Source organism: Drosophila montana, unplaced genomic scaffold, assembly GCF_035044405.1.
Source record: "Drosophila montana isolate Dmon_TW-CO22-7 unplaced genomic scaffold, ASM3504440v1 contig_2481_1, whole genome shotgun sequence".
NCBI lineage: Eukaryota > Metazoa > Arthropoda > Insecta > Diptera > Drosophilidae > Drosophila > Drosophila montana.
In genome coordinates, this window is record NW_026997351.1 from 1,418,580 (window position 1) to 1,445,075 (window position 26,496).

Consider the following 26,496-nt stretch of genomic DNA (forward strand, 5'->3'; position numbering starts at 1 on the left):
AAAATTATACAAGCAAGAAAAAATAAAAATTTTGAACTTCCGGCAGGATTTGAGCCAGCGACTTCTCGCTTGCTGGATCGACGCTCAGACAGCTAAGCCAGGGATGCTCGTGACTTTACGTTTCTAAGGCTCATTATATAGACGAGCTGACCCCTTATAAAGTTAAAATGTTTCAATCTGAGCTTAAAGGCAAATACAAATTGAAATTTGAGCCAGCGACCTCTCACTTGCTGGTCCAACGCTCAGCTAAGCTTTCATTAAAAATGTCAGCTGCGAAGCTTTTGCGGTTGTGCGTTGAGGACCGTTTAGAACAAATTCTTTTTCTATAATTATATTGATAGAGCCCGTTACACACTTGCCATGATACCCTTCATACCCCGAACAGTTCTCTACAAAACATCATAATGCATTTAACACGTTATTTTGTATGCCTGAATTATTTTCTTTTATGTAGCAAATTAAATAGAAGCTCTTGTGTTAATCAGCAGTTGGCTTAGATGATTGGCAAGCGCTGTGCGAGAGCAAGTGTTGAGTGCTACAATTTGCAACAGTGCTCGACAAAAAATATCGCACGTCGAACGGCAAACGGCAGCTAGTCAGCTAATAGACCCAAAATTAGCTGCGCTAATTGAATTAGTCGCATGGCAGCTGGCAGCTGGCAGCTAGAGACTGGCGGAATGTCGTCTCAGTTTCTATTAACATCTAAAATTTTGCTCCAGCTGAGCTGGGGTGGATGTCAATTAGCCTGTGGCCTTGCTTCAATTTCAAGCCTTTTAAATTTGCCGTCCGCAAATCGTTTGCATTTTCCAAAGCTTAGCAGCGTAACCGCCCTTTCTCGCCCATTCTGGCCCACATTCAAATTCAAATGAACTCATTAAACTTAATGAATAACAGCATTGTGGCATTACAAAATGATGGCAGCCAGCATTTGATGGGCTTAAAACTGAAGCCAAGCCCGCACCGCACAGTCAACTTACAAAGAAGCTAAAATGCAATTGTTCCCAGAAACGCAAATGCTTAGCTTTCCCACCTCAAACGTTATTTAATCACGTTTGAAGATCAATTAGATTGTGACTCAACTGTCAAACCTTTCGAAGCACATGAAAGTGTGCTTCAAATTCAAAAAGTTCACTTAAAGCTCCGAGTTGGAGTGTTTGAAGTTTTCCCAAACATTTTCAAAGATTTTCAATTTATGAAATTAAAACGAAAACTTAATGGGAAATAAACTTAAACTTGTTATTTCGTTTCATAAATAAAACTTAAAGCTCCGAAATGGAGCTTTTGAAGTTTTTGGAAACTTTTTCAAAGATTTTCAATTAAAGAAGTTATAAGTAAAAGATTAGCGAAATAAAAGTACATATGCTTTAATATGTTGTTTTAAAGCTTAGAAATTTAGTGCTGCAAGTTATTAAAAAGAGCTTTCTCATAGATTTTCAATTTATGGCCTGATAAGCAAAAGCTGAACACGAAATCAGCCTGTCTTTATAACCAAAGATATTTGCTGCTGAAGCATATCGGCGAAATTGAGTTGAATGCGAATTTGAGAACATCTGCAAAAAAAAAAGAAGAGAAAAAGTATACCTTCTCGCTGCTCATGGCTGCTTTTATCACTTACAAATTGTTTGCTACATACCGTTTTTTGGCCCCATATTGCGCAGGTGTAAATTTGAACCGCAAGTTGCCCTCACACGAGAAGCCATCGAAGGGGCCCGCACGCGCCGCCAGTTTTCAATTGTGCGACAGCAGAGACTTTAATTTCATCAATAGTCGGCGCACGACTTATGTGAGCTGGGGAAATGGAAATGGGTATGGAAATGATGGCCCGAGGGAAGGGTTGTCCAATTTGGCTGGGCTGGCAGCCCTGCAGCCCTGCAGCTGTTGTTGCTCAATATTTCATTTTCCAGCCGCCCACTTCAAAAAAACTTCAACGCACTTCAAACACGAAATTTCGTAGAACACTTTAAGGCGCAGGCACCAAAATGAACGAAACCTCAAGCACATCATTCTGTCAGACTACGACAGACAAGTACTGTATCAAAATCGTGTGGCTTTCACATGGCACCTAATGAATAGATATAGGCATACATACAGACTGCAGATCTGAAGGTTACTATGGTACAGCATGGTTAGTCAGCTAATCAGACTGACATGCGAAATGCTCTCATGCATTTCTCACCTATTTTGATATTCTCTTCATTCGTTTGCCGAAACACTTCGCCCCATTCGCTTGACTTTCGCTTGACAGCGACTAGCACAGCTTATCGCACCAGACATAAGCGCTTCTCGCTTCAAACTAATTATTTAGTCTGGTTACGACACGTTTCAAGCCAACCAACTTGAGTTAAATTCAAATATAAAAGGTGGAGTGTTTTGTTTGAAATATAATTAATAAATATTCATGCTGCAAAAGTTCTGTTTTGTGAAAGGTGTTAACTAGAATTTGTTAGTTCAGCGAGTGGCACACTAATCGGTTTCTCGGATGTCACAAACAGTGCTGGAAATTGCGCGAATATACTTCCGTTGAGTGTGCTCAGGTGCTCAAGATACTCTCTCCGTCGTTGTCAATTATTATGTAATTTACACATTACGCATACGCACCGTATGCTGTCTGCATAATTAAAACAGTGCCAATTCGTGCTCGTCTTTATTGTAGACAAGGTCGTTGTCGTTGCCTTTGTTAATTTTCAGGCACATTTCGCATTCTCTTGAAATGGGCGTACTTCATTTTTAATAGCAATTAATTAGGCAGAGTCTTCACATTTGCCCTTGCCGGGAAATCAAATCGGCGCATTTATTATGTTGCCTTTTTTTTTTATTTTATTTTTAAATCTGACAAATTGGTGTCTCACATAGCTGGGGTTAATCCTTGGAGCGCAGTAGATAAAACTTAAATGGGATTGCATAGCTCTCCGGCTAAATCTGTCGACCTACTCTTTAAAGAAATGCGCGTGCGGCGGCTTTTGTTATTGCCGCTGCCTGACCCGAAAAAAAAAATGCAAATAGGCTCGACATTCATCGTTTTACGCCCCCAAAAATACAAAAGCGTCAACAAACCAAACATTTCACAGCCTATACAAAAAGTATTCGCACCGTTGTGTACACAAATGTCTGAGTTGCCCCACCGCGCCGGAACCCCCGCAAAGTTCAAGGATATCAAAGCGGCACCGCATTGAAAACCAGCTGCGAACTGCGGCCCTGCGAACTGGAAACCAAGTCAAGGTAACCGAGTACCCAGGTCAAAAGCCATGTGCCCTGTCACTAAACCCAGCTCCGAAACATTCACTGGCTAGCCCAGAGTCTGGTTGTCGCTCAGAGAAGGCAATACAATGTAATGCCGGAATGGGCAAGTCATAGATCAAATACCCTTTGACGCGGCTCTTGGGTTCCCAGAAAGTCAAATTTTTCCTAGTACATTTTTTGCTGCGAAATTTTCTTGGTCTCTTATTTGACATTCACTTTAGTCATGTCAATGGCAATTAACAGCAGCTAAATATTGTAAATGTGCGTCGCGTAGTGTTTACTTTTAGTAAATATTGTTCTACAGTTAGTCAACTTTCACATTTTATTCGTAATGTTACTTAACAGCTGTGTTGTTGATGTGCGCAGCAATACGCTGTAAATTAACATTTGTATGCTATAGGTTCTGTAACTAAACAGAAGTATTGTTTATGCTATACGTAATGCTATTTAACAGGAGTATTGTTGAAGTGCGATGCAACGCGCTGTTAGCTAACATTCATATGTTATACCTTAAAATTAGTTAACTTTTATATATATATACTAAATACAACTTAACATAAGTTAATGCTCATATGTTATATATAATGTTACTTAACATATGTATTTTCAAAGTGCTGTTAGTTAACTTTCACATAGTACTTAGCATATTATGTACCCTGCTCACCATTAAACATTTACATTCACAAGCTCACTTTTTCGATCTGTTGTGTGTAAATGATAGATGTTATGAGTGCCCAATACCGTTAGATAACTTCTATTCTGCAATTGCTTCTTTTGTTATAACAGCAGTTATGGTTATGACCATTATCTCTAACTCTTATGTTAAGAGCGTACACATTGTTCAAGTTGTTCCAGTACCTGTGCTAATGTACACATGAGCTTGTAGACTCTTTGTACGTACTTTGTGCTTATTAGATAACTTATAGTTCTTTCAATTGAAGGCCTTGGCAAGTCATTGCATATTGTACACCCCGGTCGCACATATTCTTAGCCTCTTCGCATTGTTCAAACTGATTTGATAGCTTTGCCAGCCCCTTTGAATGCCCCCAGCCCAAATACAAGAAAAAGCAGCTGCAGCTTTTATAGATATCAATTGTTCCATTCAAAATCAGAACTTGAGTGAGGAAACAAGAAGACCTATGCAAATGAATACGCAACCATGTTGGCGCTCCAGTGGGGCAGCGTCTGGTTTAGATTGGGTTTCGTGCAACCGCAAAAATCAACATGCGTGTCTCTAGAGATGGGTCCGGCAATTAGTAGGCAGTGCCCCATGAGATTGCCTGTTATTTCAATTTCATTTTCAATTCCTGTGCTTATTTGCAATTAGGCAAGCTTTTTCTTTCGGCTCTGCCCAATGGCTGGGCGATCCACTTGCCCAGCGCTTCCTTCAGGGGGCGTGGCCCATTTAGTAGCACTTAGTAAAAAGCTGCCCAGCACTGAGATTAATCATGCGCACAGTTAAACATTTCAATAGCTGACAAACCGCAGTCGTAACTTTTGAGCTTTTTGTTTTTGGCCAGGCCTTTATCAAAAAAGTAAACTAAAGAAGAGAAAAGACAAGTTTAAGAAAACCAACCGCTTACACTGGAGACCAGTCGAATGTCCCGGCCACAGGCCATTGACCAAAATCAATGCTCTGGTCGGTATCATTACATCAAATTTCCACAAGTCCCTTCGACTGCTCTCGACAATTTCGTATAAAATTCATGTCGCTTTGAATTTTTGTTGTTGCTATTGACAATTGCTCGGGCCAGGCGGCGGGCACTAGAGCTGCGGCTGGGGCTGGGTGTTGCTGATTTGTTGAAAATTGCAACGCGCCAGCAAGTCAATGACCGGCGCAGGGCGGCGCAACCGAGCAAAGGAGTAGGCGGGGAGGAACCTAGCAAACGGGCGACCGTGCCACTGCAGCAGTGGGCGGGTCACAGGGCGTTGCAGCATTGAGCTCAACGGTCGCAGGAGCTGCCGTTGCCCGCATAGACATAGACACAGCCATAGACTGAGCCATAGACTGAGCCATAGATATATATAGAGAGAGGGAGAGAGAGACGGGCAAACACCAGCGCACACCCAGTGCCAACGAGCCAGTGTGCTCTTTGACTGCACACTCGAGTTGAAACTTGTCAATTTCTAGAGGCGCCAACAACCCCCTTCTGGCGGCAGTCGCCTCCTTTGCGCTTTTATAGTTTTCTTGTTACTCAATAAAGAAGCAGCTATGCAAAAGCAAAGTAGCAAAATCAAATCAAAGTGTGAATTGTGAAACCAACGCTCGAATACCCTGCCCAAGCAATTCTCGTTGCATTCCGTATATTTTTTGCAGCTGGCTTGTAAAAGTAACGAACGATTCTAACCGAATTTAAAAACTCGTCATAGTTTCGATAGCCAGTCGGCTACAAAAGCAGCTTTGCATGCTAAGATATATCGGTGGTTCGGTTCACGATTTGGTTATCGATTGTCGATATCGATAATGCGATAAGACCCTCACCTTCGACAAATTTGAAAACAATTGATTGGTTCGATAACCAAATGGCATTAAAAGCGGTGCCAAAGCCCCAACAATTAAATCAGTGGTTCGGTTCTAGGCTCGGGTCAGCTCTCGGGCTTTCGGTTTGGGCCTTGAACCTCGTCTTCCACCCACATGAAACATGGTTCGAATCTTGATTTATCATTTAAATAAATCAAGTCCATATTTATTAAAATATTTGCGAGTAGTAAATAATTTATTTGATTCCTTGGAAATATGGTTTTGATATTTCGATTTGATACACTAAAGCATTTAAGAACAAAAATATGGTTTAATTCGGATTCCGATTCGGCTCCTTTGGCGGCAACTGGTTTGGCAAAGGGTTCGTTAAATATTAAAAAATAGTTGTAATTGTATATAGCTTTTCTGTATAGCTATTTCTAGAATAGCTATTTCGGTTCGATCATCAGGCCCTTTACTCAGTCCGCAGCTAAAACTCATTGAGAATTTTAAGAAGCTTACAAGGCGACAAAGCTAGCAAAGCCAAAGCCAACATGAGATAGTTGCGTGTATATATGGACTTTGCGTAAGGGTATGCGAAAATCAATGCTTAAACTGCTGTGAATGTTGCGAAGCAGTTGATCAGCCATCGGCTTGCAAAATCAATTTCCGCTCAGGGTTTGGCGTTAAGCACAGGCAACAGCCATGGAATAAGAATGAGAACGGGATTGATAATGGGAATAAGCATGAGTTTATGCATAGCATGGACATGGAAATGGGAATAGTAATGCGAATGCGAATGCGAATGAGTAGGAGTATGGGTTTGGATATGAGAATGAGCGCAGTAATTACATTAAGTGCCATAAATGTTATCTACTGCAGGGAGTGGGAGAGAAAGAGAGAGACAGAGAGAGAGACAGGGAGAGTGGGAGTCTGTCTACTTATGCAGAAAAGTATGCAATTATAGCTACACTCACCTGTTCTGGGCTTGGGCGGGTGGATCGGGCTCTTGAAGTGGGACAGCAACTGTTGCGCTAACACCGATGACAATTGTCATGACTGCTCGGTTGTAAATTGGCTTGATTGGCACTATTAAAATAATTAACCCCTTGTTCAGCCCCTCCCCATGTTACGGTTGGCAATCGCCATTCCTTATACCCACGAGTCGGGGCACACACCTTTCTCCTTTTATTTATACCCTTTACCCATTTAAAATGGAAAGAATAAAGGGTATAATATTTCTGTGTCCGAGTCGACCTAGCCATCTGTCTGTCTGTATGAGCACTATAACAGCCAAAGACTGAAATTTAATATAATTCGCTTATCAAATCGAAAATCATATGAGAAATTTGGTATGTAGTGTCTTGTTTTGTATAAGAAGTATTGCTTAAGAATACTTTACTTTATTGATACCTCTTCTCCTTTCACCTTTGTTATCATCACCAAAAAATTTTAAAAACTCATTTTTTGGGCTTTAGTATACACACTCATTTGGTTGTTTTATTCAAGTCCAGAAAATCTCTTAAATATCGGTCAATAAGCTCTCTGCTTAAGTATATTTAAGTACGCATATATATATATATATATATATATATATATAGATGTATGGTATTTCCTAGTCGGGCACTTCCTACTGGAGCATTGTTTTTTGTTTTTGGCATTGAACAAGCTTGCACACACACAAAAATTGGAATTGCGCAATTTGGGTAAAGTTTCTCCATGAACAAGGGAAACGAACTCTATCTATAATTGCATTTCCTTGTGGCGCAGATTCGAAAACGTGTGCGCATTATATCGACGATTTGCCACGACTCCTGCACATACAAATATATATATATATATACATATACATATATATATAATAAATGCGAATTATTAGTATTTGACATACCCATGGAAAAGAATTCTTAATTGCTGCCGCACATCGCATTGGGTCGTGATTGTGGCTGCTGGCATTTAAGTGATTGAACATTCAAGTTGTTAAGGACTTTCAAGGAAGCGCATTTAAATGCTTTCATTTGTACATCAAGCTCAAACGCTCAAATGCGGCAATTGCCAAGAGCGCATAATCTTCTGCCGTGGATAAGAGACCTGGAAAAGGAGGCTACGTGTCTATCAGATGTCTCCAAAAACGAACCTCAGTGTATATATATAATAAATTAAATCTCTGGTTCCAAGAGCATCGGATAAATTGTGTACATTCAGAAAGATGGGAAGACAGCCAAACGAACTGCAAAATAGCCTTTATTCTCTTGTGAATATGACACTAAATGTTAAACAGAATAAGCTTATTCTAATGGCAAATACATATAAACAAATAACGGCTCTGACCCGAGTTTAAAATTTAGTTCAGTTTGCTGATGAATGTATAAGGCGGGCATTTGCTATGAATTTGCCAAGCATTACGACAAGGTTTAACAACGATTTGAAGAGATTTCTTGAAAACTCCAAATCTAAAACAATAATTGCTTTTTCTTAAAATATATAATACAACAAAGAATGGATAGATGTCGAAGGATTTAGCTTACAGCCGCTGACACAGATATAGCTATTTTATATGTCATATGGCCGATTGTTGCTGTAGCAGCCATATGATATGGTGAACCGATTTGATAGTACTTAGAAGATATGTTGGCAAGATATTTTGAAAAACGGACTAGACCTAGAAAACGGTCGAGTTTTAAGTTTTCTTGATATTGCGCAGAAAAAACAAATACTAGTCTAGCCCACACTGGGCACAATTTAATTGACACTTTTGGGCATTCTAGCGGAAAACTTGAGTTGAGGGAGAGCAGAAAAGTGGCTGTCACATCATCAAAGCGACTTCTGGGCGAGATAAGCAATAAGTGGATCAAGTGCGCAGCAGAAAGGCAAACAATGAAAGTAGATACCAATTTTCAAGGATGTTCTGTCCAGAAGCAAAGGGTCATAAAGTGTGGAAAGCAATTCGCACAGAACCAGATGCACAGAGATACATATGTGAGAGCTCACTCATCTGAAAATTTGTGGCTTAAAGTGCAACGGAAGTTCCGCCAGCCAGGAAGCGTAATAAAAATGTGTTTTCTTCTAGTGGCTGTTAACTGAAATAAAATTCTGAAGCTCTTAAAAGTCAATTGGTAAAACATAAGCAGAGCCACTTACACACACACACACTTATATAAACATGCCCATAAAAAATAAATAGACGAATTTTCTGATCATAAACCACAGACAAAAAAAGCTTAAAAAAATATTAAAAAGTCTAAAAAATGTTGAATTATAAAGCCGAAGGTGGAATACTTTTTTTTTGACGCAACAGAGCTACAAAATATGCCAAGAACTATAGCACAATCGATAGTGACTCCTTTTGAGATCGTTTTAGAATAACCTCAAAGAACTAACGCTATAAGGTTCAGCTTCAAGTCATTAAAATTCGTTGTACTCATCCAATAGGCTTTATGATGGGAAAGCCAGCAATATTGGCGATAAGCGATAGGCACAGCTATCGATATTTATAACACAATCGATAGTGACTCCATTTAAGATAGTTTTTCAACAACCTTAAACTTACGCTATATAGCTCAGATTAAGATAGCGTTAAAACTGGAAGAACTCTTCCAATATGCCTTAGGACAGAAAAGCCTTGAATATTGGCGATATCGATCTCTAGTGTCATCGATAGATCATGTCTATCTGATCAAGCTATTGAGTGACGCATGTGCTGTTCATAATTTTTGAATTGTTTTTAATGTCCATTTTACTACATCACATCACAATTTGATTGTCTTAACTCCTTTTGGCCCATTTCTCAGCATCGCTCTCGCCAACACCTTTTGCCTCGGACTCGGCGGCATCACTGGCTTCATTGGGCTGTAGGTTTTGTTGTAGGTTCTGCTCCCTAATATAGCGAACAGTGCTTATCGACAGCGATTCCAGCGATACCCCGATGCGATTCACAAAATCAAGCAAATCCGTCAATTGCAGATGGATTGTCAATAATGCGTTTAGTCTTCTTTGATTACGTAGAGCTTCTTCTTCAGCATCCATGGTTTAAGCTATATCAATTTTTTGTATGTTCTATTTTTTTGGTTGCTTTTCTGTTTTTTTGGTTTTTTTTTTTTTTTTTTTTTTTGGTTTTTTATCGAAAATTTTTCAATGTAGCATTTATTTTGTACAATTTAGAACTCTCTGAAATGACTTTAATAAATCCCCCTTTTGAAAGTTAGTATTCCAAAACACAATGCTCCTTTGATGGAAGGTAGAGTGCTGAAATTTGTGTAAGAGCTGACTAGATTGAGTACAATTGTTTTTTCTGCTGTTTTAGCTCAGAAATCTATTATCTTCAATTTGAATTTTGAATAAAATACTAACATAGGCAAGCACAAGGCTGATTTCGCATGGGATCAAATTATTTGAGGGGCAGTAACTAATGTGAAATCCATTTGATTTGTGTCTTAGCGACACCAGCCAAACGTCGCCAAATACTATGGCAATAAATTTGATGCCATTTTCCGGCCAAGTTTCAGATAAATTGAATGCTTCATGCTTTATGGCATTGGCTTGGATAAATTTCACGGCAGTGTCAAAGAGCAACGCAGCCGAAGACGCTGCTAAGTATGCTACACACTCACGCATATGCGCTGCTTAAGTGTGTGCATGTGTGTATATGTATGTGTGTGTTTGTACCAAAAACAATAAACGTAAAATGCACAAATATAAGCACAAATCACATTAAGTGCGTGTGTTCTGGCTGCTGTTGACTAAGAGTTTGTTAGCGGCTGTGAGTGGAGGTGTGTATGTGTGACTCTAAGTTGGTTTGCGTGTATGTGTTTGTGTGTGTGTGTGTGTGTGTGTAGCTTATCAATTTCAATGCCTTTTACGCTGCCCTACAGTGCCTGTTGCCCCCTGTGCTTCCATTGGCTTCCATCTGGCTTGGCTTGCCCCTTGACGCGTTCATTTGCCTGCCATAATCAGTCAATCCTAGCGGGAGGATGCTGAATGTTGTGCAGAGGGTGGCAGGGGGGGGGGGTGGACTGGTAGCTGGGCGGTTTTTAACAGAAGGGCGTGCCATAAAAGGAGCTGATAAAAGTTTTTGAAATGCCTTTCGTCTCAATGGCTTTTACTGTGCGCTAATTTATGGCTGGCAAAGCTTGACAGCAGTTGCGATTTTCATTTACCAATTGTCAACGTGTGTGTGTGTGTGTGTGTGCGAGTGCGAGTGCGTGTGTATGTGAGCTGTTTTGTGTAGTATATAGAAAGACAGAGCATAGAATTACCTTGACAAAAATCGCCCAAAACTAATTGGCCTTGACGCGCAAATTTCATGACAATTTTATGGCCAAATAATTTGGCTGTTCTGCAAATTTAATGGCTCAGCTGCTGTTTGCGGCGGCCGTCAGGGAGGGTGGGTGGTGGGGGGGGAGGAATCTGCTTGTGAAAATCATTTGTTTGCTAATTAAATATATTTTGCCAGTCATTCAATAGTGCATTTAGCAGCGTCGCCTTGCGTGTTGCCAGACAATTAATTCGCGTTAGTTTTTATTGTTCTTGTTGTTGTTATTCGAGCGCATTTGTGTTTTATGTTGCATGCTTTTCAGCGCAGCGCCATAGCCATGGGCATGGGCGAGGGCGTGGCTGTGGCTGTGGGCGTGACTGTGGGCTGGCTGGCAGTGACCGGGGTGTGCACACACCCATATAGTTCACCATGAATGCAATTAATTGAGTTTTACGCAATGTCAAACAAAAACAGCGGCAGGGCCTAGTATAAAAATTTCCCATTTTGTTGGAATTATACATCATTCAAATGAATAATATGCAGCGCGTGGCAGGTGTTTAAATACACGCTGCGAGGGTCGTTTGACAAGTTTGCATGTAAAACAAACAAAACTATAATTTCCACGCTCTATATATAGAATGAATAAGTAACTGGTTCGTCGACTAGGCAAAATCCACCATCAAGTTCGGAAAATGCGCGAAAATCAGCTCTTCGTATAAACGATAATTCAGCTTCAAACTTATTTTCGAAAAAAATAATCGAAAAGCACTTGTTTTTTAAAGATCAACATCATGTAAAAATGTTAGTTGCAATTTTGTCTTTTTCATCCGATTGTCTTTCTTTCAAAATATCAAAAGTAATTTGTTTGAATTGTTAACATAAAGCTATTAAGGACTTAAGATGCTATTAAAGACTAACGATGCATCTGCTGCTTGCTCTGTTTTCTGTTCGTTGCTTTTAATTCCCAACAGGTTATAGCTACGTGCTGGGAACAAGCGTTTGTAAATCTAGAGTCGGTAGCAAAGTCTGCGCATGATAGAACACCTTCGTTGTTATACCTTGTTGTTGTTGACCTGAGTCAGCTTGAAATAAACAATATGAAGTAATTATGTTCGACTGAAGCTCCAGCTTCATGAACGACCCTCGCCGGTTGAGTAATATTCGCCATACTTTGCAAACTAATTGGATAACAGATATAAATTTACATTGGTGTATAGGCCAAGGCCAAGGCCAAGGCCAAGACCATCGGAAATGCACTGAAATTTATACATTTTATTTAAATTGTAAATTGATATTCAAAGCGAAATATGTGTGGATTAAGCATTTGAATATCTAATAACAGCAGTGCAATCCTTAATCCCCATTTCCTGCTTACGACCTTTATACCAAATACCAAATTTATATAAACATAAATATTTGTGTGTTTTACCGCTAACAATTCGAATCCGATTTGTTGGTTATATTTAATTCAATTACACGATAACTGCATTTTGTAATTGGGGATAATAATTTGAAGTTACAATAATAATAAGAGTAGAACATTGGAATATTTTCCGAAAATTGCCGATTATCCTTTGTGTAACTAATTTAAAATAATTAAATAATTTAATTTGTAGTAAAACTTCTTTTTCCCCACACAGACCTTAGTTAGACACTATGCAAGACATGGTCTTTAAGGAGACCTGCTGACAGACCCAATGACATGTCCTTGACTACATCATGACCTCGCCACCAATGAGAGTCGCGACATTATTGAGATTGATTTTATATTTATGAAATTCAGTGGAACTTTGCTTTGTTTTGCTTCTTGTTTTGTTTTCTTCTTCTCTCTTTTCGACAAGGAATACAAAGTGAAAGCCTTAAGACATTCATTATTTTCTCATTATATTGTTATAAGACTTCATTGTAAAAATTTCTTGGGGATTTCATTTTGAGTATGAGATCAAGTAAATCTGCCGACTACAGCTACTTAATTAGCAAACTTTTTGGATGCGAATAAAATTGGTGTTAAACAATTAAAGACGCGATGAGTAAACAAAATGTGCAAACAACTTGGTCGCGCTAGGTGGTAGATGTCAGGAGGGTTTCGCTTTACGAAACCAGCATAATACAGCCTTGAGACGCATAAAGTTGTTAGACGGCGGTTTATGTTGTCGTTCTCGTTCTCGTTCGCATTGTTGTTGTTATTGTTGTCGTTGTTGTTGTTGTTGCCACATGGCGTAATATTGTAGTTGTTGTCGTTGTCGTTGTTGTCGTTAGTAGCACCTTCGTCTAGTGTGCGATGTTCCGCATCAATGAGCGCTGCAGAAATCAGTATTAATTACTTGACTTCTTGTTGGCTCTGAAGCCAGCCAAAAACAGCAGCAATGGCACATGTCACACACACACACACACACACACACACACACACACACACACACACACACACAGACTCAGGGACTGGGTCTGGCAAATTGTTTTGGTGCGTCGCATAGTCGCCATTAAATCTAATAGCCAACTAATGGCGCATCGCATCGCCCTCTATTTGGCTAAGTAGCCGTGTTTTTCGTGGCGCTGCAAATCTGGCCACCTACGCATGTACGAGTAAAAACCAGGTCTGTCAGCGTTATGAAGCTTATGCTGAGTTGCTCGGAAGAGTTGATTGTGTGTGTTTCGGGGAACACTCAGTCAGCTAATGGATTTTACATTTCAGCCATTACTTAGCGCACTCGGTCAAACGAATTTGTTGCTTCAATTCTCGTTAGCATTTGGATGCGTTTTTCACTTTTACTTGTACAGTTTTATTTTAATTAGTTTAGCTTATGATTATCACAAAAAGAATGCTAAAACAGTTAAAAACTGAAAATACTTAGCGCTACTCTGTTTAATATTTTAATATAGTAAATAAGTGCTTTACGCTATTCAACACTGCTTAAGATTTCAGCCAGTTCCATTACCTTCCTGTCTAAGTTCAAAATGTCTTGCAAGATCTTTTTGTGGAAACAGTCGATAACAGTTCCACATTCGATGGCAATTTTTAATTAAGCTACAGCAACATTTCAAAAAATGTGGCTAATTGGTTATTGTTTCCCAACACTGTTGTCAGTGTTGGCATATTATTCACTTGATAGCTTGATCAGGCCGATCCCTACATATGATCTATCGATGACACTTTAAATCGGTAACTCTGCTTTTCGCCCATTTTGCTGGCTTTGGTTTTCGTTTACCAACACTATTGCCAGTGCTGCCACATGTACAATGCACAGCACGTTGGCAGCATTGAATTTGTATAGTAGTACTTAAATATGCATATTACATCTTGGCATTGCTTTGCGCTAAACAGAGTTTATAATGGACAGTGTACTTTGACAGAATTGCAAGAAAGCAGACTTGAAAAGTGGTAAGCTGCTTAGTTTTTGCTAAAACTGCTTAGGAACTGTTGAGCAAAGTGTGCTTGCCGACTTTTATGCAATGTTCAAGTCACTTTTTATTTTCTTTACTTATATTTTTTTTTTTCTTTTAGTTAAAAAGTATTTTGAATTTATGGTAAAATTCCAGAAATTTCACCGGAGCTGGCTAAGCACATGCTAGGCAAATGCCTGAGAAAAACCGCAGACTTGACTTTCGAGCTTTGCCAAAGGCGTCGCAGCCGCAGCCCGCAGCATGTACGTTGTCTATCGACATTTTGAGGCAATTCAAAAATGTGTAGGGATTGAGTGGAAGGGAGATGGTGGGGGAAAGAGAGAGGGCGCAACAAAAATCCACAAAAGTCGGCTTGCAAGTTTATTTAAATTAGAGAGTTAAGGATCGCATAAGTTACACAAATCGTGTTAATAAAATTAGAAATATGCCAGCTGGCAGATAGGTGTCTGGGGAACTGACGAGGCCACACACCTAAATTGACAGCAACGGGATGTGTGTGGATGTGGGGGTGTGTGGGGGGGGGGGGGTGCCGGTGTGTCGGTGTGTGTGGGTGTGTAGTGCTCAACAAGTGCGGAAAATCAGAGTTATTCTGCCCACTACAAATGCAGATGAGCAAACTAAAAAAGAACTGAAGCGTAACTGGGGCGATAGTTGCGCGCTGCACGTTGCACGTTGCACGGTGCACGTTGCACGGTGCACGGTGCAATGTACTGGGCGTACCCCCAGGGAGAACCCTGTGGCCGTAATGCGGCTTGTCAGTGCCGCATAAATCATTGAAGGGGATAATAAACTCGACAGGCGGTCGGCACATAACGTTCGCACAGGGTGCACCAAACGTGCTAGCCGAAAGAAATACAGAGACTTGGACAGGCACTGTCAGGAGCAGCGGCAGGGGCACGGGCAGGGGCAGGGGCACGGCACATGTGTGTGCCCCCAAACGTGGCACAGATAAGGCCCGCCCGGGCAACAAACAGAGGGCAAAAAACTGCTAATGTTTGATGCCTGTTTGGCCAAGGGCGGCCGGGGTAAAAGTGCGGGCCTGTTCAAATAAAATTAAGCGCACCAACAGCAGCTGCCAGTGCATGGGTCATCAAACCGAGCGGCCGCTGCAGTCAGCGCCCATTGCTGCACTTTGTATAGGGTGCTCAAGGCATGGGCTCACAGGAAATGGACAAGGAAAACTCCTTATAATAGCTCAAGATTCATTTTTTATCAATTTTGAAAAGTTTTCAAACTTGAAATTTTGAGAAAAATAATTAAAATTTGAAAATATTATTTAAACTAAAACAATTCACGCTGCGGAACATAATTTTTTTCAATTCTGAATTATAATAAAATTTTAATAATTTGTTTTAATTCAAAATTTCTTGTGCTCCAGTATTTCAAACAGTTTCTTAAGCTCTTTGTGTGCATAAATTAGAAATTTATATTAACTGATTTGCCAGCGGTCCGAGCTTTAAGCGTTAAGTTCTTAAATCTTCAAAAATTGAAAAACTTCGATCTTCAAGTTTATATTAAAATCACCTTTTGCATTTGATTATTGGGGCTTATTTTGTCAACTTGTAATTGCAACTTATGCGAGTGCTTGACAGTTAAATGGATACGTTTTGCATACAGGGTGGCTAAGTGAGACAGAATTTATTTCGTTTAAGAATAACGCATTCACTTAGTGCAAATTCAGTGCTTCATATTTTCCAAAAATTGGCTTTAGTCCTTTATTAAAACGCAATATAATGTAAATTGGAAATTAGGTTTGAATGAAATTGAAAGACAATAACATCAGTTGGGTGCCTTTCGAGCCGACATTTCCTTACCCGAGGCACCCTTTACAGTCCAGAGACAACAGCTTCGTTCACAAACAAATATTGTTCGTAAGTGAAGAAAAATTAGGCACAATAAATTGAACGGAAGTCGCTGCTTAAAAAGGAAAATAAAAACAGCAACGAAAACAAAAACAAAAACGGGCAAAAGGGAAGAGAAAAACAAGTGAAATACGGCAGGCAAAGCGGAAGCTTGGAAAGTACAAAAACACCGACAACTGGCAAATGTCGACATGGGCCAGGCAAAAGCCGGCTTTCAGGACAAGCGGAGCGGGGCAACTGGTGTTGTTTGCCTGCGGTTACTGCTGTGGCTATTTGGCCAAGACACACACACACATACACGCGACAGTCACTACGTGTGTGTGTGTGTTGTGTCTGTTGTTGTTATTGTCTAGCCATCTAGATTGAAATTCTTGAGCCGCCGTAGGCCCGAAACAAGCTTATGTTTATACCCTGGCAGCTGGTGCTACAATTCTTTTACGCAGCTTGCCACATTGACATCGCACTGCTCGCTATATTAGGGAGCAGAACCTACAATAAAGCCAACAACCCAATGAAGCCAGTGATGCCGCCGAGTCCGAGGCAAAAGGTGTTGGCGAGAGCGATGCTGAGAAATGGGCCAAAAGGAGTTAAGACAATCAAATTGTGATGTTGTGTGGTAAAATGGACATTAAGAACAATTCAAAAATTATGCACAGCACATGCGTCACTCGATAGCTTGATCAGATAGATATGATCTATCGATGACACTAGAGATGGATATCGCCAATATTCAAGGCTTTTCTGTCCTAAGGCATATTGGCAGAGTACAGCCAGTTTTAACGCTATCTGAGCTATATAGCGTAAGTTTAAGATTGTTGAAAAACTATCTTAAATGGAGTCACTATCGATTGTGTTATAAATGTCGATAACTGTGTTTATCGCTTATCGCCAATATTTTGCTAGCTTTTCCATCGTGGTGCATATTGGTAAAGTACGGAAAAGTACGAAAAGCCTGAATCCTTCAGTTGTATTTCTTTAAGGTTGTTTCAAAACTATATTATTTTGTATATCTGGTTTGACAGTGTTTGCAGTAAAGAATTTCCCATTTAGCGGCTAAAAAAAAATGTTTAGAACAATTTCCCAGTCCTATTATATAGTTCATCACATCATGTAGCTGTCACATCAGTTTTTGCAATAAAAAATCTAGCATTGATTTTTAAATTAAGGGTATAAAATGTTCGGCTAACCGTAAATATCCGTTTTTTGGTATTACATTCCCCTATGTGAATAAATATATGGTCTAGGCATATATGTGCTACACGCGGAGACACCACTTGAATAAGTCCCCACAACGCGAGCTGTTTAATAGAGACAGACAACTAGACAGCCATATAAAGAAGGTAGGCAGTGGGAGGCACAGCTGACAGACGTACTGCCAGGACTACACCAGTATATAGTATATATATATACATATATGTATATGGACAGACGTTCTGTTCAGCACGCCGCATTCAGATTTTCAATTTCCATATAATGTAGCATGTCGGTGCAGCGCCGTTTGAAATGGTTTTGGCAATTTCCGTTGCAAATAGCAAACAAAGTAAAACCAAGCGTAACTTGCAAAAACTGCAACAAAAAAAAGGAAAAATAGAAAAAAAAAGGGGAAAAAACGAAAACGAAAACAAAAAAAAATAAAGAACTGCAAAGCGACAGGCAAACAATGAATCAAATGAATGAATAGAAATTTTATACACGTAATGCCACCGACGGCATTCAAGCCAGCCGACAAAATTGTCGGCAACAATTAGCTAAAGCAAACAAAAGCATTCTAGCCTATTTTCCCATGTTACTTTTTAAGTCCATGTTACCTAACAAGCACTCGGTTAGTGCAGCCGATTGTCAAGCTGACGCGTGGATCAAACAATTTACGCATTCAGCCATCAAAGTATTGCTGGTGTTGCCATGGTCAAAGTAACCGCAGTGTGGCAACACTGAAAAAGCACTTGTCAAATATTTAACAAATGGAAATTCCTATTAAAATCAAACATACATGCTACTTACTAATGTTATGTACAAAAGCATTAAAGCTGCGCCTCTCACTTCCAATGCGAATAAATTGGAGAAAGACGAACTCCGTTGGGCTTTGAGATTCTGTGAAAATAAATGACAAATTCAAAGTGTACTTAAAATAATAATAAAAATATAAAATACGCTGCTATATATGAAGTCTGCCAGTAAATTATTATTCTTTGTCTTTTTTGGGAAATGTCATTTGAAGACCACAATTTTTTTAATTTGTTCTGGAGCAAAGCCTTTCCCATTAGCGTGTGACCACTGTGCTTACATTTTTTTTCTATTTCTCCTTTTGTTACTCTGCAATTTCAGGATTAAAAGTCACTTTCTCTTTATCTGTAACGGCAAAGCCGTTTATTCACTTAATTTTTTGGTCGGGTGTACATGCACAGGTAATTGTGTGTGTGTCTTGTATAACTTGACAAAACGAACTGTGCAGCACATCCGTCCTCCTCCCCCTACCTACCACTTTCAATCAACAAATGCAATTGTTTTTTTTGCATGCGTTATGCTAAAGGAAAGGTAAGATCCAACTATTGTTAGAGTACCTCCTCCAGCTCTCAGTCCCCCGCTGGTTGGCCATTGTTGGGGCTTACCTGTCTTGTCAAATATTCATAGTGTTTGCTGCTGTTGTCTTCTATTTCAGGTGGTAAAAATGCCGCCCGCTGAGCATCATGTGGCCACGCCCCAAGTGGCTGGCAACGACGAAATTCAACTGGAGGCGGACGCAAGTGCCGAGAAGTGGAAGGAAGTACCGGACAAGTATTTACTGGTGATAGCAAACTTGCTGTCCGGCCATAACAATAGTACGGAGGATATGGAGCGGTTCAATGGCCCGATACTAAAGACTAGCATTAAATCGGTCTATTGGCTCTTTCTCATCCAGTATGCGATCCTGGCGCTGCTGGGCGTTATTCTCAATATTGCCATCATTGTGTACATCATGTACCATCGGCTCTACAAGGATGTCACGCATTCGTTTATCATCAATTTGGCCTTCTGCCATGTTGTGCAGTGCGCCCTGGTGTTGCCCATTTCGTTGATGGTTATGCTGCTCCAGAACTGGATATTTGGCCAGTTCCTGTGTTTTTTTTTGCCCATGCTTCAGGTGAGTGCCAATGTTACTTATTACTCCCAGCCGGCCAGCACGTTGGCTCCAGCAAATTTTAATTAAACTTACTCACGAGCATTGTTATCTGAGCTCTCCCCCTGTCTCTCTCTCTCTCTCTCTATCTATCTATCTCCCTGGCTTATTCCGGTCTCGGCCAATTCACGTTCTGGACTAACGTTGTAAGGCTGCCAGCAGGCCAGATGAGCCGATAAACCTCATGGCACTACGACAAGTTAATAAACTTAACGCAGTCTGCTTTATCGGTTCGCTCCTCTGTTCCGCACACAATGCCAGAATTGCAGTGCAAACGATAAGGAGGAGTGTGGAGTGGGGGTGGTGCACTGCAGGCTACCAAGCACACAGCTAGAAACAAAGTAGAGATTGGTCAGGGAAACAGTTAAGAGCCAATAAAGCACTAAAATATGAACCAACTGCAAACAATGAATTCAACTGGTTATTGCGATTTAAGCTGTCTGTGCAGCTTTTCGTGAATTTAATGCCTCGAATATAAGCTCCATTTCACAATAGTCCCACACTGGCTTTGATTTAAATCTTTACAAATGCATAAATTTGTATTTCGTTTGTAATTCAGCACTGACTAATTACAACAGATTATGGTTTCTTATTTCGTTTGAATTGGATATAACATAAATTGCATATTACTTTGGTGGAGCATATCGTTTTATCTTTTCGCAATGAGTCACATACCGTTGACCAACACTGGCCTTGCGATGACTAGTGCCTATCGAAAATAGCGATCGGATTCAGTTTGCGGATTCCGTTTTTGCGGAAGAAATTTAATAAATTCGACTACTCAAGAATGTTTGGATATAATATTTCCGATTCACATATATGTAATATAGCTCGCATAAAAAACGATATAACGGTAATGGAGTTGTATTTTATCAGAGTATTAAACCGTTATATTGCCACTTGTTTGCAGGGTATTTAAATTTCGGCATTCCGAAAATGACACTCAACTGCTGTTATTGAAATAATAGCTTCAATTAATTAATTATACGCCAAGACAGTAGAACAAAGCGCTATTTGATACTTTTAATATTGTCAACCTCGCCCCAGTGCCATTATTGATTTAAATATGAATATAAGATTCTTGCTATTTGGTTGGTCTTTAATGGAAAATTTAATTGCTTTTTGGAAAACCAACTCATTTAGAATTCATTATTCCATTGTGACAACTAATCCTCAAGTCAACAAATACACATTTTAAATAATAATAAAAAACTCGGTCCGTATGTAAGCACATTTGTAAATTTCCAAGTATTTAATTACAAAAGTAAGTCTAATGTGTATGCATCAAAATGTAAACATTTGTCTCAGATGCACTTCATAAGCTGCAGCTTGATATGAAAGAACGAAGCCTATTTTACGCTTGTGGACATTTGCTCGGAAAAGCTTTTATTATTGCATTACTTTTCAACGATTATTCCTTTAGGAAATGCAAAAATGCTTCAAATAGTGGTCCAATTTGGCCGTCTGGGATATATATATATATATGTATATACATATATATATTTATGCTGGTTTAAAGAGGAGCGACTATAATGGACATTCAAAAATTCGGACATATCCAGAGATATGTATATCTGCTATGAGCTCGGAGACGTATTCAATTGCCTCTGCACGAGTACAACACTTTTGCCCTTTATGGAAAAAACAAGAAGTAGTTTATCCTTGAGCTACAAAGTTGCATTATTTTGTGAGCTTTTTAACTGCAAAACACAATTCGATTCGATTCCCCAAACGCGCACGACTCCACACAACACGCGCCCATCCCCGAGGCTTTTCTCATTTCTGTGGCAGCCAAAGGGCTACCAACTGAACCTAATTGGCATGTCAGGCTCTTTTTTAAGCGCACCTGAAAATCAAAAGACCGTAACGATACCTATCCTAAGTGATTTGACAGTCCACACTTGGTTCAACACTTTGTTCCCCTTGTCACCTGTGACATTGCCAGCACCCATGCAAAAGCTCCTGCCGCGTCTTATTGTCAAAGCCACAATGATTGACACGTCTCACAGCTGCAGGTACACTGATCTATATATACACATGCCTGTGTATAAATGTAAGGCATTGGCGAAAAACCGAAATTTACTCTCATTCAATTTGTTTTGTTACTTTTATTTAACGTCCTCGGCTCGCCTTTGTCTCGGCGTTTGGCGAAAATAAATGTTACATGACAGGAGTAGAAGTTTCGATAAATCGATTAATGTTTTTTCTTTTTATTTATCTTATTTCTGTATTCATTGAAAACGGGTGAAATGTTTATCTGTTACCTGAAAATCATGAGAGCCAGACACAACAAATTTACAGTGTACACAGCTTAAGTATATTTTTCATTTTGGATAAATCCCTCAATTTTTCACAAAATTGAATAAATCCTATTTTAAAAGGAAATATACATACATTTGAGTGTCATATTTAAGCCCTGAAAACTTCATAGAAAACGGACTTTTAACACCAAACTTATTCAAGAATGCATTGCCCATCTTGTGGGGCCCAGGGGCAAGAAGCAGCACAGCCACTGAGTAAAATGCGCAGCAATACAAACAGTAGCACCTTGTACACAAAGCAATAATATCATATGTATGTGCTCAATTTTGAAATGCAGCCTTTACATGCTAGCTGCTGGTTCAGATTGTATTACAGACGCAGACGGTGAGGCAAATAGGCAAAGAGACGGGAGACAAAGTCGTAGGCAACGGATATGATCCGATTTGATTGCTATCACAATGGGCGACAAATAGCAAACGGATATTTGTGGCATTTACGCACACATTTATCTTTGCGTGTGCGTGTGTTTGTGTGCGTGTGTGTGCGAGCCCTGCGCGTCTTGCCCCAGCATTGGAATTGATTGATGCCACAGCCCACAAACATTACAGTTCACTTCGATGATGCCTTAAATTTCTTTATTTCGAGTCAGACCAAAATGAATGCACATTGCATTTACGAGCATATATTGTTTAACATTCCTGTGTGTCCTGTCCTGGCGCTACTATGCTTGCTGGTGAATTTGCTTGTCACTCAGTCAACTCCAAGTGCCCAACTCTTCTAGAATAGCACTAGCCAAGAATATGAGTGCTTAAATAAAAGTCTAATACAGAATATTCTATGGAACATTCAATCAGATCAAAATCACAAGAGGGTAGTAGGTCGAAATACTTGAATCCTCAAAGAAAAATTTGAATTATGTTCGATAAAACCGATTTATTTTCGACCCCTTTTCATTTCTTTTTTTCATATTTACTTAATAACAAAGTCAACAAAATAAATAATGGTTAAATTAGAAATTACTGCGTGATTTGAACCAGCGACTTCACGTTTGCCTGGCTAACAAGCTAAGTTCACACAGCACATTTATATATGAACGATTGTTGCTGTCCTTTGTCCTTTTCTAAAACCGGGCTAGTGCTCACTTTTGAGTCAAAAGCAAGCTTGAGTAAATATTTCCTACAACTACCGTTTGGGTTTCCATCATATTCGATTAGCCTCACTTACTAGATTAATCTGGATTAATATGTTTAACAAGTAGACTAGTATACAATATTAATGCTACAAAGGTTTTAAAGCTTCGACAGCCAAAAGATTTGTTGTCCATGGCTTCGCCTAGGTACTTGGTTATGCCAAGACGTATAGACTGACCATTGCCCATTGCAAGACAATCTGTTAAGTATATGATATACACACACGCACGCACACACGCACACCCGTATATGCGTGAGGTGTTGTCACAATATCCAATCTGAACTCAAGCAAATAAATAAACAAAACGAAGACCTAGCCGAAAATGGATAGTCGGGCAAATCTTTTGGATTTCGCCATTCGAGCATAACAAGATGTTGCCATACACATACATACACATAGACATACACGTACACATACACATACACATACACATAGATGAGTAAATATGGGAGTGCGCAACCAAGCGAGCCGAGCCTGCTTCATTGGTGCAACAACAATCAGAGGCAAACAAATTTGTTTCAATCACCGCACACGCCCGAAAAATGTTTGCCTGAGCCATTCGACTAAGTTAACAAAGCTGAGGAATCAGCCAGCACCAGCTTTTGCCTTTTCCATAACTGCCCACCCCCACCTCACCCCCCTAATCTGGTATATCTTTGTTTGTGTGCTTGCAGGACATACCGCTACATGTTGCCATGATATCGCACATCCTGATTGCCTGGGATCGCATGCGCTGGCTAAACGATCCGCTCAAGGGGCGCATACCCGGCTTCGTCTGCTGCTGTGCCACCTGGCTAACTGGGATGGTGATTGCCCTGCCCTATCCAATATATACGATTTACGTGCAGCTTGGGGTGAGTATTCATGAACATGAACAAGCTTAACGTGTTGCTTTATTAAAAATTACGCGATGTCATATGTGTGTATCTCTGGCTGTAACTGTGTGTGTGTGTGCGTGCGAATATATGAATGTGTGCTTTTTGTACCTGCCTAGATCAAAGTGAATTCAGCAGACCGTTAAAGCATTAAGCTGAGCTACTTGACAGGCAAAGCATCGACCTTTGCAGGCAATGAAAATCTCTATCTGCTCCTTATGTAGTTCATGGAATTCTCGGAAGAAATATTTCACAACGACCAAAGAATAGAAACTGAATTTTAGCCAAAAATTGCTGCTTAAAATCAATCAATTTTAATCGGTCACATATTTCTATTATAAAAATCTGTTCTTAACAGAAATTTTTCGATTTCTACTGAAATATTTCGCAATAGCAATTAAACTTGATTTTTATTTTGAATTTTCCAATATAATAATTATTATTATTCCGAAAATAACAATTATCTAAAATTTGTCTCTTTTCTGCCATGCCAATAACTTTCCATGGCATTTATTGAAAAATCTTTAATTAAGTCAAAATATCATATTGTCATTTTTGCAATTTCTGAAAACTACGTTTTTTCGAACTTTTTGCTATTCTTGTTGGTCTGTTATGGAATATATATACTGTTTAGATCTTGAGGCCTTGAAAGTAGGCCTTCTTCTGTGATATATGAAAGCGATTTTTATTGGAACCAATTGATGTTTATTTTTGACTTTGAAATGAAATTCATCAACTATTATGGGAAAAATAATATAAAAATCTTCAAAATAAAATTAAGTTTCGTTTATAATTGCAGCTTTAGGAATTTGTATATATATCTAGTATTCCGATACATGAAGGCATCGATTACATTGGCAACTCTTATTTAACTCACATCACTAGACAAGTTTCAGCCTAATGCTAATATCAATAATCGACTACTGGTATCGATAACATTCCGATACATGAAGGCATCGATTCCATTGGCCATTACCGATGACTGTTATCGATAACATTCAGATAAAACTAGCTATGAGCTTTTTTCGAAGATCGAAGATTGCGTAATATATGTATAAAAGTTTGCCTGATTAAGATTTTCAATGATAATTAGATATTTTCAAATTCCGCCAGGTTTTCTTTTGGAATTGGAAGGTGATGTTTCACTCCTACTATCGTGTTGGTTTTCGGTTCGCGTAATGGTTCAGTGGGCTTAGTGTGTCTCATGTGCATCCGGAATATTTGTTATACAATGTGCGCTGTCGCCTCGTTTGCATCCACAACGTCATTGTCTGGGAAAGCCCCAGCGGTCTGATTAGCAACTAGAAACTGGCAAATGGCAACTGGCAACTGGCAACTGGCAAATGGCAACTGCAGCGGTTCATTGCGAGGCGCCCAACATTGTTGGCCCGCTTCTCTGGGTGGGGGCGGTGCGGCAGGCGGGGGCCTCCGTCTGTCTGGCTGTAAGCACGTGTGATGGTGTGTGGGCCAATTTGAAACTCGTTAACATGGCTTGTCAACTGCGTTTCTATTTTGCTGCCAAAATATTTGCAACATGAGGCTTTAAAGTGCGCCCACGACAACGACAACAACGCACATAAATATTTATGGGCCATAAAGTGTAGCAACTTTTTGATACACTCAACGTGCTCATGTTTCTCTCTACTGTCCTTTTCCCTCTCTATCTTTTTCTCTATCTTGCCCGCCGTGTGTATGAGAAGGTGCGTATGGGTATTTTTAGACCTGGCCTTTTTATGCCTTGCTTGGTTGGTGCCGATAATTATCGAAAGCAGCCGTTAAACTGCATTTTGTATACCCTGTAAATAGTTTTCCTTATAATTATTAAAAGTAAAAACTTGTATTTTAAATCATCGATAGAGTTGATATATTATAAGTATCATTTATGAGCATTTAATACCAATGTGCATCGGAATATTTTTAACAGAAAATGGTGCGAAACAGCACTCCCTATTATAGAGTACTTTTTATACCCATGTAGAGGGTATTATAATTTTGTCATGAAATATGCAACGCATAGAAGGGGACATCTCCGACCCCATAAAATAGAATTATTCTAGATCAGCATTAACAGCTGACTTGAGATGGTCATGCCCGTCTGCCTTGAAACTTTGCATAGATCCGTCTTTCTGTTGCGGGCAAAACATATGTCGGAAACGGCCGGATCGGACCAGTATATCATATAGCCGCAGAGGAACTATCGGTCGAAAAGTAGGTTCTTATATAGCAAAATAATCTGTTTTCCAAGATATATTCTTATCAAAGTCAGCATTTGTCAGCATCACTATACTCACATATCTGCAAAAGGCAAGGGTATTATATCTTCGGCGTGCCGAATATATCTTTACTATCTGGTTTTTATTTTGCACTTGTGGGTAGTTGTTCCAGTTATTATTCTGGGTTTTTGGGTACTGAACAAGTTTTTGCTTTTAATTAAAAAGTTCAAAAGTTCAAATTAGATAAAAGGTAACTTATTTCAGTTAGTGCATTTTGCATTAAAATAATGGAAATATGCATATAGATATCTCAAATATTGACTGGCAAACCGGAAATTATAGTAATAACCATTTAGAGCCCCGCCCCGCCCCGCCCGGCCCTGCACTGCCCCGCAACATTTGCCGCACTCACATATTAAAAATTAATTTATGAGCTTAAATAAGAGAGTGCACTAAGAGCGAAAATAATAAATATATTTATTCTAGGCAGGCTAATGAAGTGGTGCGGGCGGCCATGTTGAGAATTGGGACTTGATATTGCTTGCCACTTGCCGCTGGCCACTTGCCACTTGCCATTTG

At 39.6% G+C, this 26,496-nt stretch overlaps 1 protein-coding gene across 1 annotated transcript in view; it reads left to right on the forward strand.

The window, feature by feature from the left end:
* The window catches only part of LOC135428487 (uncharacterized), a 56,448-nt gene that overhangs the window by 7,435 nt on the left and 22,517 nt on the right, over positions 1-26,496 (forward strand). The window contains exons 2-3 of the mRNA XM_064682530.1: positions 18,879-19,340; positions 23,504-23,683. Of these exons, the coding sequence (XP_064538600.1) occupies positions 18,888-19,340; positions 23,504-23,683 (633 nt within the window). The 5' untranslated portion in view covers positions 18,879-18,887. The remainder of the gene's footprint in view (positions 1-18,878; positions 19,341-23,503; positions 23,684-26,496) is intronic.